Here is a 13623-nt window from a genome sequence, read left to right as displayed (position 1 = left end):
AAAATTCACCTTTATAGAATAATTTAAGATTTATAAAGGACTGTAAGAAAGGGTCTGTGAGGAAAGAGGGAAAGGCTTCTCTAACTGGCTATACCTTCCTCCCCCCTCAGCCTGTCACTCTTCCTTGAGCTCAGACCTCTGTCACAGACTTGCCTCATAGCAACCCTGTGTAGGTAACGTATTCTTGCTCCCATTTCATAGATAAGGAAATGGAACTAAGAATTTAAACTATTCAACGAACAAGTATCAGAGCCAGAAACAAAGACCAAGATCTCCTTTAGCAGTAAGTTTATGTCCACTTGAAAACATATTTTGCTCTTTGGTCAGTAGTTTGTGTATAGATAGAAAGTATAGGAAAATAAAAGTGACTCAAACAGTCCACCTTAATATCTTCCCTCTCCTCTCTAGGCAAAGCAGTATTCTCTAAGATTGATGGGAATGGTCTTTAAAGGCAATTCCTCCCATTAAAACAATACTTTTTCTATTACACTACTTTGTCCCTAAAAAATAAAATGGTGGACTTCCAGGTTAACATGGCTGCAATCTAGACGCAAATGGCTTCCTCTCCCCAGCACCGAATGAAATAGACTACCTCAAAAGAGCATAAAAATCACCTTTGGAAGAACGGAGGGGCTCTCCAGTACCCCACAGAAACGAAGGTACTTGGGGTTTGAACATTTCCACACTATAAGAAGGAGGAAAAGCTTGCACACAAACCAGAGTAAGGTATCAGAGCACTCACTGGGACAGCGAGTGAGTGAGAAACGTCTCTGTCTGGGGGACACACCAGGGTCCTTGGGACCTAAAGACTGCAAGGAAATGACCACTCAGGGCAGCTCCACAGGAGAATCCGGTGCTGAGCACAGGGGCAGCCACTCTGAACACAGGGGCAGTTGCATAGAGAACAGGACAGGTTGCGCTGAGCACAGCGGTGGTCGTGTTGAACACAGGGGCAGTTTCACTCAGCACAGGGGCCTGCACTCTAAGAAAGCTCAGAGGCTGGGAAGAACTAGTCTGAGGCAACCTAAATTCACAGAAAACTCTCCCATATTACCCAGACCCCAGACCAAAAAGAAAAGGGGAATAAAACCACTGAAGGGCTGGCTCACATGGCCCAAAAATCAAGCCTCCAGGAAGAAAAGGAAAAAGGTGACTATAGAAAACTTTTATGGTGGGATTACCCAAGGAAAAGAAGAGAAAGAGGATGAAATCCAAACAAAATCAAAACATGCCTCCGAAAATGGAAATTATCCACAAGCTCTGGAAGAACTCAAATGGGAGCTTACCCAAAAGATGGAAACCTTCTGGAAATAAAAATGGGAGAAAGAGATCAGCAGTTTGATAGACAAGACTTCACAATTGGAGAAAGAGTAGAAGCATCTAATAGAATGGTAGACAAAGCTTAAAAGCAAAACCAATCCCTAATGACAAGAATTAAGCAACTGGAAGACAGTGAGCTTGCAAAACAGCAAGAATTAATAAAGCAAAGCCAAAAAAATTAATGAATTAGAAGAAAGCATAAAATATCTCACTGATAAGGTCAGAGACCAGGAAAACAGAAAAACCAGAGATAAACAAAAACCTCGATGCTATACTACAGGAGATTATAGAAGAAAATTGCCCATGTCCTGGAGCAAGGGGGCAAAATAGAAATAGAAAGGGTTCATAGAACACCCTCTATACTAAATCCACAAAAGACAACCCCCAGGAATGTAATCACCAAATTCAAGAGCTTCCAAGAAAAGGAGACAATCCTACAAGAAGCCAAGAAGAGGAGGTTCAGATATAGGGGGGCTCCCATAAGGATCACACATGACTTAGCGGCTTAACACACTAAGAGACTGCAAAGCATGGAACACGATATTTAGAAAGGCAAGAGAGCTGGGTCTCCAACCAAGAGTCAATTACCCAGCAAAACTGACTATATACTTCCAGGGGAAAGTATGGGCATTCAAGAAAATAGAAGATTTCCAAGCATTTGCTAAGAAAAAACCAGAACTTAGTGGAAAATTTGATATCTAATAACAGAAAGCAAGAGAAACATGAAAAGGAAAACATGAAAGAAAGGGAAAAGGAGATAAATCTTACCTTTTTCTTTAAGTCAAACTCTCTTCTATAAGAACTACATTTACATCAAATTATATTTATTAATATGTGGGGGAAATGTATTGTGTAACTCTCAAAAAATATATGCAACATAAGAGTAGTTAGAAGAATCATGCATAGGGAAAGAATGGGGCATTAAGAAGATTTGGTAAAAGGGGGGGGCAAAGTAAGAAAAAGGGAGAGGGAGAATCGTCGATAATACTAAGATTTACTTCAAGAAATGGGGGGGGGACTAAATAGAATAACCTTTCCCATACAAAGATACACATGGGAAGGGGAGGGGAAGAACTCTCATATGAGAAGGAGAGGAACAGAGCGTGAAGTGGTATTACTTAAACCTTTCTCTCAGTGAAATCAAATCTGAGAGGGAAGAACACCTAGATCCAGTGGGATCCTGAATTCTATTTTATCCAACAGGGTAAGAAAGAAAGGAAAATTAAGGAGGGGGTGGGGTGAAAGAATATAAAAAGGGAGGGAAGGAGATGGGGGAGGGGAAGGAAGCATAAAAAGGGAGGGGCTAGAAAGGGAAGCATCTCAAGGGAGGGGACTAGGGGGACTGACCTAAAGTAAATCACTGGTTCAAAAGGAGATAGCTAAAGAAGAAAGGTCAGAACTAGGGGAAGATATCAAAATGCCAGGGAATCCAAAAGTGACAATCATAACTTTGAATGTGAATGGGATGAACTCACCCATAAAAGGTAGACAAATAGCAGATTGGATTAGAACCCAAAACCCTACCATTTGTTGTCTTCAAGAAACACATATGAGGCGGGTTGATACTCACAAGGTTAGAATTAAAGGATGAACAGAGACCTTTTGGGCCTCAACTGATAGAAATAAGGCAGAAGTTGCAATCATGATATCTGACAAAGCCAAAGCAAAAACAGACCTCATCAAAAGGGATAGGGAAGGTAATTATATTTTGTTAAAAGGGACTTTAGACAATGAGGAAATATCATTAATCAACATGTATGCACCAAATAATATAGCATCCAAATTTTTAATAAAGAAACTAGGAGAATTGAAGGAGGAAATAGACAGTAAAACCATATTAGTGGGAGACTTGAACCAACCACTATCAAATTTAGATAAATCAAACCAAAAAATAAATAAGAAAGAGGTAAAAGCGGTGAATGAAATCTTAGAAAAATTAGAGTTAATAGACATATGGAGAACAATAAATAGGGACAAAAAGGAATACACCTTCTTCTCGGCACCACATGGCACATTCACAAAAATAGATCATACACTAGGTCACAGAAACATGGCACTCAAATGCAGAAAAGCAGAAATAATAAATGCAACCTTTTCAGATCATAAAGCAATAAAAATATTGATCAGAAAGGGTACATAGAGAGCCAAATCAAAAATTAATTGGAAATTAAATAATATGATACTCCAAAATCGATTAGTTAGAGAAGAAATCATAGAAACAATTAATAATTTCATTGAGGAAAATGACAATGGTGAGACATCCTTTCAAACCTTATAGGATGCAGCCAAAGCAGTACTTCGAGGAAAATTCATATCCATGAGTGCATATATTAACAAATTAGGGAGGGCAGAGATCAATGAATTGGAAATGTAAATCAAAAAACTTGAGAATGAACAAATTAAAAAACCCCCAGAACAAAACCAAACTAGAGATCCTAAAAATTAAGGGAGAAATTAATAAAATCAAAAGTGATAGAACTATTGAGCTAATAAACAAGACTAGAAGCTGGAACTTTGAAAAAACAGACAAAATAGACAAAGTACTGGTCAATCTAATTTAAAAAAAGGAAAGAAGAAAGGCAAATTAACAGCATCAAGGATGAAAAGGGGGACCTCACCTCCAATGAGGAGGAAATTAAGGCAATCATTGAAAACTACTTTGCCCAACTATATGGGAATAAATACACCAATTTAGGTGATATGGATGAATATTTACAAAAATATAAATTGCCTAGACTAACAGAAGAAGAAATAGATTTCTTAAATAATCCCATATCAGAAAAAGAAATCCAACAGACCATCAAAGAACTTCCTAAGAAAAATTCCCCAGGGCCTGACGAATTCATCAGTGAATTCTATCAAACATTCAAAGAACAGCTAACCCCAATACTATACAAAGTTTGTGACATAATAAGCAAAGAGGGAGTTCTACCAAATTCCTTTTATGACACAAACATGGTACTGATTCCAAAGCCAGGCAGACCAAAAACAGAGAAAGAAAATTATAGACCATTCTCCCTAATTAATATAGATGCAAAAATCTTAAATAGGATTCTAGCAAAAAGACTCCAGCAAGTGATCAGAAGAGTCATTCACCATGATCAAGTAGGATTCATACCAGGGATGCAAGGCTGGTTCAATATTAGGAAAACCATCCACATAATTGACCACATCAACAAGCAAATCAACAAAAATCACATGATTATCTCAATAGACTCAGAAAAAGCCTTTGATAAAATACAACACCCATTCCTATTAAAAACACTAGAAAGCATAGGAATAGAAGGGTCATTCCTAAAAATAATAAACAGTATATATCTAAAACCATCAGCTAATATCATCTGCAATGGGGATAAACTAGAGGCATTCCCAATAAGATCAGGAGTGAAACAAGGATGCTGATTATCACCTCTATTATTTGACATTGTACTAGAAACAATAGCAGTAGCAATTAGAGAAGAAAAAGAAATTGAAGGCATTAAAATAGGCAAGCAGGAGACCAAGTTATCACTCTTTGCGGATTACATGGTGGTCTACTTAAAGAATCCTAGAGATTCAACCAAAAAGCTAATCGAAATAATCAACAACTTTAGCAAAGTTGCAGGATACAAAATAAACCCACATAAGTCATCAGCATTTCTATATATTTCCAACACAGCTCAGCAGCAAGAACTAGAAAGAGAAATCCCATTCAAAAATCACCTTAGACAAAATAAAATACTTAGGAATCTATCTCCTGAGACAAACACAGGAACTATATGAACACAACTACAAAACACTTTCCACACAACTAAAACTAGACTTGAACAATTGGAAAAACATTAACTGCTCATGGATAGGACGAGCCAATATAATAAAAATGACCATCCTACCCAAACTCATCTATCTATTTAGTGCCATACCCATTGAACTTACAAAAAATTTTTTTACTGATTTAGAAAAAAACCATAACAAAGTTCATTTGGAAGAACAAAGGATCAAGGATATCCAGGGAAACAATGAAAAAAAAATACAAAGGAAGGGGGCCTTGCAGTCCCAGATCTCAGACTATATTATAAAGTAGTGGTCATCAAAACAATTTGGTACGGGCTAAGAGACACAAAGAAGGATCAGTGGAATAGACTCGGGGTAAGTGACCTCAGCAGGACAGTATACGACAAACCCAGAGAACCCAGCTTTTGGGACAAAAATACACTATTTCATAAAAACTGTTGGGAAAATTGGAGGGCAGTGTGGGAAAGGTTAGGTTTAGATCAACACCTCACACCCTACACCAAGATAAATTCAAAATAGGTGAATGACTTGAACATAAAGAAGGAAACTATAAGAAAATTAGGTGAACACAGAATAGTACACATGTCAGACCTTTGGGGAAGGAATGATTTTAAAACCAAGCAAGACTTAGAAAGAGTCACAAAATGTAAAATAAATAATTTGGAATACATCAAATTAAAAAGGTTTTGTACAACAAAACCAATATAACTAAAATCAGAAGGAAAGCAACAAATTGAGAAGCAATCTTCATAAAAACCTCTGACAAAGGTTTAATCACTCAAATTTACAAAGAGCTAAATCAATTGTGAAAAAAACCAAGCCATTCTCCAATTGATAAATGGGTATGGGACATGAACAGACAGTTCTCGGCCAAAGAAATCAAAACTGTTAATAAGCACATGAAAAAGTGCTCTACATCTCTTATAATCAGAGAGATGCAAATCAAAACAACTCTGAGGTATCACCTCACACCTAGCAGATTGGCTAACATGACAGCTATGGACAGTAATGAATGCTGGAGGGGATGCGGCAAAGTAGGGACACTAATTCATTGCTGGTGGAGTTGTGAATTGATCCAACCATTCTGGAGGGCAATTTGGAACTATGCCCAAAGGGCGATAAAAGACTGTCTGCCCTTTGATCCAGTCATAGCACTGCTGGGTTTGTACCCCAAAGAGATAATAAAGAAAAAGACTTGTACAAGAATATTCATAGCTGCACTCTTTGTGGTAGCCAAAAATAGGGAAATGAGGGGATGCCCTTCAATTGGGGAATGGCTGAACAAATTGTGGTATATGTTGGTGATGGAATACTATTGTGCTCAAAGGAAAAATAAAACGGCGGAATTCCTTGGGAACTGGAACAACCTCCAGGAAGTGATGCAGAGCAAAAGGAGCAGAACCAGGAAATCATTATACACAGAGACTGATACACTATGGTACAATCGAAGGTAATGGACTTCTCCATTAGGATCAATGCAATGTCCCTGAACAATCGGCAGGAATCTAAAAAACACTATCCACAAGCATAGGATAAACTGTGGGAGTAAAAACACCGATGAAAAGCAACTGCTTGACTACAGGGGTTGAGGGGACATGACTGAGGAGAGACTCTAAATGAACACTCTAATGCAAATACCAACAACATGAAAATGGGTTCGAATCAAGAGCACATGTGATACCCAGTGGAATCATGCATTGGCTATGGGAGAGGTGGGGGGTGGGGGAGGTAAAGAAAATGATCTTTGTTTCCAATGAATAATGTTTGGAAATGACCAAATAAAATAATGTTAAGAAAAAATAAAATGGTAACATGACATTATATCAATATTTATTTACAGAAATTTTCCCTGTAAAATGCTACATCAGTATCAAGAACTGGGTAGGTGGGGATATTTATATATTAAAGTATGAATGAAAACATTAAAAATAAATTGTAAATTTAAAAAAAACACAGAACGTACCTATTTTCCATTTTAAATTGTTGTAATATTTATTAAGGGGGCAAGCTAGCTGGTGCAGTAGATAAGAGCAGTGAGCTTGGAGTGAGGAAGGCATCCTCCTGAGTTCAAATCTGACCTCAGACACTTACTGTGTGACCCTGGGCAAGTAACTTAACTCTAACTATCTCAGTTTCCTCATCTCAAAAATGAGCTGGAGAAATAAATAGCAAACTCTCCAGTATCTTTGTCAGGAAAATCTCAAATAGGTCATGAAAAGCCAGATATGATTCAAAATGACTAAATAAATGATAAGCTTTGCTTGAGATATGTCAAGTATAAAATGTCACTGGATTATAGATGGAGAAATATCTAATAATACTTGTAATATGTGACTATGTATAATTAATACATGCACACATATGTCAAGTATATAACATAATATTATGTTTGATTACATATTTAAATGATATATAAAAACTTATAGCACATTTACAAACTTTGAAAAGTATTTGTACTATTTCTTGAACTATTTGGAAAAAACTCCTATCAAGATATAATTAAAGGTACAGCTAGAAGGCTCAATGGATAGAGAGTCATACCTGGAAATAGAAAGTCCTGGGTTCAAATTTGGCCCCAGATTCTTCCTAGTTATGTGACCCTAGGCAAGTTACTTAGCCCCAGTTGCCTAGCCCTTACCACTCTTCTACCTTGGAACTAATACTTACCATGACTTCTAAGACAAAAAGTAATGTTTTTTTTTAAGATAATTTTTTCAATATAATTTTATTTTTAAAAATATTTTCCCACCCTTATATGAGTCATGTTCTCTCATTCTCTCTCTCCCTTCTTACCTTCCCCTTCCTGGAGCTGACAAACAATAACACTGGGTGATATAAGTATGATAAAAGATACAATTAAAAAAAAAACCAATAGAAAAATGGCAGACCAAAGACAAATGAAGACAAATGAGGATGAAATTGGGAAAGAAACAAAATGAACATACCAGCATCAACGACTTTCCATCCGGAACCTTCACAGTAACTGAGAATTCTGGTTCTCGCATGTCCAAGTTAGTCTGACTCTCTGCAATCACTAAGTTCCGGCAGCCAAACACTTGTGGGCAGAAAGAGGCACTGAAAGAACCTGTACCAAGATGGAATCAACTAAATTAATCATTTATCAAGTACCACTTCATGACAGGAACAATACTGGGAGTTGGGCAGACCTCCCAAAAAATCAAGACTAGTTGTTGCCTTCAAGGAGCTTACCTTCTAAAGACAGAGGCAATTTGTACCCAGCAAGTCTTATCTTACTATTGCACTACACATACATCAGCATATATAAGGCAACTGCAGAGGAGAAAGCACTTCAACTGGAGAGGGGAAATCTGAGGCAATCAGGTCTCCTGTGGAGTCTTTTTTTTAAACCCTTACCTTGCATCTTAGAATCAATTCTATTATAGGTTGCAAGGCAGAGGAGTGGTAAGGACTATGCAATTTAGACTGTGATTTGCCAAGGATCACAGAACTAGAAAGTGTTTGAGACCAGATAAGAACCTAAGACTTCTCATCTCTGGGACTGGATCTTAAACCACTGGGTCACCTAGCTGCTCCCTCCTATAGTTTGGAAGGAAGGAAGGGATAGATTGATCTCCAAGCTTAATAAGCATGTCATCTACATTTCTTCCAAGCCATGAAGTCATTCAATGAACAATAATTAATTAAGTGGTTATTATATGCAGGCGTTACTTATGATGTGTAACTGCCTTGTATATATTGTTGTTGTTCATTCATAGCTTGATTCTTCGTGATCCCATTTGGGGTCTTCTTGACAAAGATATAGGAATGGTTTGCCATTTCCTTCTTCAGATTAGAAGAGGCATGAAATGGAATTCCTGAGGATGCATCATAACTCAGGACTGACAGCATCACTGCCACCATGTCTTGTGGACATTGATGTTAGAGAGGGAAAGCCCATTTTTCCGTAGAAGTAACTGAGGCCAACAGGATCAAGTGACTTGCCCAGGCTCAAACAGTTAGTAAGTGTTTGAGACTGGATTTGAACTCAAGAAAATGAGTCTTTCTGAATCCAGGTCCATCACTCTATCTATTGTGCCATCTATTTGTCCAACAAATGACAACAAAATTGTGGGAATAAAAAGAAAGACAAAAACAGTCCCTTAAAGGAGTTCATGTGGAAAGTGGAAGAGATGACATGTACAAAATTGGATATACAAGAAATGCACAGGGCAAGTGGGAAGTAATTGTAGAGGAAAGAATGAACCAGTAGTGTCAGAGTTGGGAGAGACAAGGAAAGACTTCCCACAGAACTGAGCCTTGAAGGAAGCCAGCAAGGCAATGAGGATGGAAAGGAGAAGATGGTGGTAAAAAGAGAGAATACATCAGGAATGAGGATCAATATGGTGAAAAGGCAATAAATGGGAAATGGACTATTAAGTGCAAGAATGCCATTGTCACTGGACCATAGAATATATGGAAGAGAAGAGTGTAAGAAAATTTAAAAGGTAGAAAGAGCCCAGGTTATACAGGTTTTAAAAACCAGAGGATTTTACATTTGGTCAAGGATATAATAGGGAGCCATTGGAGTTTAATAAGTGTTGACCTGGTCAGACTTGCTCTTATGGAAAATCACTTTGGCTAATGTATGAAGGGCATATTCAGAGCTGAGAGGGGATAAAGGTAAAGTAACCAATGAAGAGGTGATAGTGTCCAAGTGAGAAATTATGAGAGCCATAGCTGGATGAGTGTAGAAAGGGAGATGTATGAAAGGTGTAATATTTATTGGGAAAGGATGGGGAGGATATGAGAACTCGGGGGATAATGTGAGGTTTGTAGCAGGGTATAGAGGAGTTGAGGGGAAAGAGGGAATATTGCTTGGTGAGGCAAAGGAAGGAGATGCCCCCTGCCGAAAGGAAGCAGCAGGGGTCCAATAAGGACTGTTTGTTGTTGAATGACTAAACTGATTTTCAGCTCCCTCTATGCACAGAAAAGATAGTCCACTTATCTGACTGTGAATTCAAATAATATAAAGTTTAATAACCAGTTGGGATTGAAGTTTTTTCTCAGCTTCAGAGCTGAGGCCAGGCCCCAGAAGCTGGCAGAGGGTTTCTCCCACTCCCGTCTACTCTATATCAGTCCTCACTTTGTCTAATTCAGAATCTTAGCAGTAGCCAGAAAGCAAACAAGAACAGTTATGACCTTAAGAAGTGATTGGGCCTGAATCTTCGGGATGAACCAAGAAGAGGCCTACCACCCCAGACTGGGCTGAACAAGCTCCTCCCTCCTTGAACACCAGGAAGGAAGTCCAACCTGGCAGGCAGGAAGTGCTAGTCATAAGACCCAACTGCCACTCCTGGCAGAAGGAAGTGCTAGTCACAAGACCCAACTGCCACTCCCAGTAGGCCCTTCCCCCACCAACTGTCAGTCTTGATTCCTTTCTACAATCATCCCCCTTTTTTGTTGTGACCTTCCCAAGGTCACTTATTTATATTATAGTTACCAATTTACTAAATCTACTCTAAGGATTTTTTTTTTGTTTCAGGAAAGTTTGTGTAAGGGTAGTTTGGGGTTTTACAATAAATTCAGTACAATAAATGTTGAACAAAACTATTACAAGAAATTTGAATCTTAGTGCTAATACTACTTACTCTAAGTTAACTAAAACTAATACATTATTTATAGAAATTATTTACATATAATACAACAGTATACATTGTTCCACATCATGATGTCAGTCAAATAGAAATATCTATTGATATTTTTATTTGCGTAAGACCTTATGGAATTAACTATATACATAATTACATTTTGCATAAATACAATTTCAGAAACTTGTTTATATAAACAAGGTATCTCAATATGTTAGTTTGTGATTTTGTGTTTTGTTTCTAATAGTGTTGTGTTGAATTAATACTTATCAAGTTTCTTCAGATTCCCACTTCAAATGTTGACTAATGGATCTCTTCTTTCTTCTACGTTATGTAGTGATGCATGCTATTTCTCTAATATGTGAAAATAATTTTGTTTTATTATTTCAACACACTAAGTCTTACATATAAGTTTTGTTTTCTAACTTTCGTCTTCTTATATAAACAAATTTACAGAGTTCAAAATCATAGCTGTCCATTTCAGCTTTTTTTCCTTTGTTTCCTCTCTCTAGCAGCTTTTCTTGATGCTTTTCCTCTGTGCTGGTTTAAAATCTTTTCCTCTGGGTTGCTTTTCGCCTGGCTTGCTTTTCCTCTGGGATGTTTTTCCTCTGGGTTGCTTTTCCTCTGGGATGCTTTTCCTCTGGGTTGTTTTTCCTCTGGGATGTTTTCCCTCTGGGTTGCTTTTTCTCTGGGCTGGAAAGTTGTCTCAAACATATGTGTCAGTATTATTTCTTTGTGGTGTGCTTTTTATGTTAATCAGTTTTTGTTTTCATTTCTCAGCACTATCTGTTGTCTAATTAACTTCTATATCTGTTACAGTGATTTTGAACTTTTTCTGGTTTCACGTGGGAACAGTGAAACCATGAGTCTTTCCCTGCAACTTTTATAGCTGTTGGGGTAGTAAGCAATACTTCATGTGGTCCAGTCCATTTTATGTCTTTATCCAATTTTCTATTCAAATTTTTAAAGTATACTATGTCTCCTGCTTTGATGTTGTGCAAATTGTAATCCAGGGGTACTGTTTGTTGTATCAAGCCCATTTCATGCAACTCTGCTATTCTTGTCTGTAAAGCTTGTATATATTTTGTTAATTGACAGTCTCCACCTATCATTGCAATGTAAGCTAGTTTACAAGTCCTTCCTTGCCAAATTGCATGTCCATTTTTGGTGTGTTTCTGCACAAAATTTTCCTATCAATGTTTTAATGTCTTTATTTAATCTCTCCACTTGCCTTGAACTTTGGGGATGATATGGTGTGTGGTATGATGCTTGTATTCCTAAATTTTTATAAATTTGATTTAATATTGACTGAGTAAAGTGACTTCCACGGTCTGAGTCCAATTTTGAGGGAATCCCAAATCTAGGTACGATTTCTTTTAATAGGATTTTGACCACAAATGCTGCATTGTTCTTTTTGGCTGGAAAAACTTCTGGCCATCTAGTCAGTCTGTCTATGATGACAAGGCAATACTTAAACCCTTTGTCTTTTGTCATATTGATAAAAACTATCTCTATGTATTCAAATGGAGTATATGCTAAGGGACGACCTCCTAACCCTTTGGTCTTATAAACTCCCTGATTGAACTGCATACAAATTTTACATTTTCAACAAACTCTTATGGCATATGAGGATATTCCTGGTGCAGTCCAAAATCATCTCACTGCATTGATCACAGCTTGGTTTCCACAGTGTCCTTGTGCATGTATTGCATTGCACATGTGATAAAATAAATTTTTAAGTAGGATGGGCTTGCCTAGTTGCGAAAACCATATTCCTCTTATTTGTTTTGCTCCTAAGTTCTTTATCCATTATTGAATTTCCTGCTCATTATAGGCATTAGTTAGATTGTCCTGTTCAACTATTGAGAAATTCAATACATAAAAAGGTCCTTCCCTAGCTACAAATTTTGCTATAATGTCAGCTCTATGGTTTCCTAAAGACACATGATCATTAGCCCCTGTGTGTGATCTCCAGTGGATTATTGCCACTTCCTTGGGAAGTTGTACAGCTTCAAGAAGTTGCATTATTACTTTGGCATATGCGATCTCTTTGCCTGCACTTGTCAAAAATCCTCTGTGTTTCCAAATTTCTGCAGTGGCATAAATTACTGAAAATGCATACTGGGAATCTGTGTAAATATTGACCCGTTTATCTGGCATTGTAGAGATAGACTTGACAGGACTTGGCAGTTGTGTGAAGTGAAAATGAAGAAAGTGGTAAGAGTGAGCAGGCCAATGGGGTGATGGACCAGTAAAAGAATAGAAAGGGAAAAGCCAAGCAATTAGATCTAAACCTCAAAGAGCTCAAAGAAGGACAGAAAAGATAAGATCCACATGTGTATAAATATCTAAAGCAGTTCTTTTTGTAGGATTAAAGAATGATTGTCACTTAAGAGAATGGCTGAAAAAATTATGGCACATAAACATAATAGAATCTTTTCTTCACATAAGAAATTATGTTATTGTTTTTTTTTAATTTGGTCAATTTTGAACATTATTCCGTGGTTATAAAAATCATTTTCTATTCCTCCCTCTCCTCCCCCTTCCCTTCCCCTCTTGAAGATGATGCACAATTCCACTGGGTATTACATGTGTCCTTGATCATAATCCATTTCCATATTGGTATTTGCACTAGGATGTTCATTCAGGGTCTACATCCCCAATTGTATCCCCCTCAACCCATGCAATAAAGCAGTTGCTTTTTATTCGGCGTTTTTACTCCCACAGTTTTTCCTCTGATTGTGGATAGTGTTTTTTCTCATAGATCCCTGCAGATTGTTCAGGGATATTGCATTGACACTAATGGAGAAGTCCATTACGTTTGATTGTACCATAGAGTATCAGTCTCTGTGTATAATGTTTTTCTGGTTCTGCTCCTCTCACTCTGCATCACTTCCTGGGGTTGTTCCAGTCCTCATGG

General features: G+C 37.5%; 1 protein-coding gene across 1 annotated transcript in view; it reads right to left on the bottom strand.

Annotated features, from left to right (window-relative positions):
- LAMA3 (laminin subunit alpha 3) overlaps positions 1-13623 on the bottom strand; it is a 360924-nt gene that overhangs the window by 130291 nt on the left and 217010 nt on the right. The window contains exon 32 of the mRNA XM_007487607.3: positions 8040-8179. Coding sequence (XP_007487669.1) covers positions 8040-8179 — 140 coding nt within the window. The remainder of the gene's footprint in view (positions 1-8039; positions 8180-13623) is intronic.

This window comes from Monodelphis domestica, chromosome 3, assembly GCF_027887165.1.
Source record: "Monodelphis domestica isolate mMonDom1 chromosome 3, mMonDom1.pri, whole genome shotgun sequence".
Lineage (NCBI taxonomy): Eukaryota > Metazoa > Chordata > Mammalia > Didelphimorphia > Didelphidae > Monodelphis > Monodelphis domestica.
This window is presented reverse-complemented; position numbering and strand designations above follow the sequence as displayed.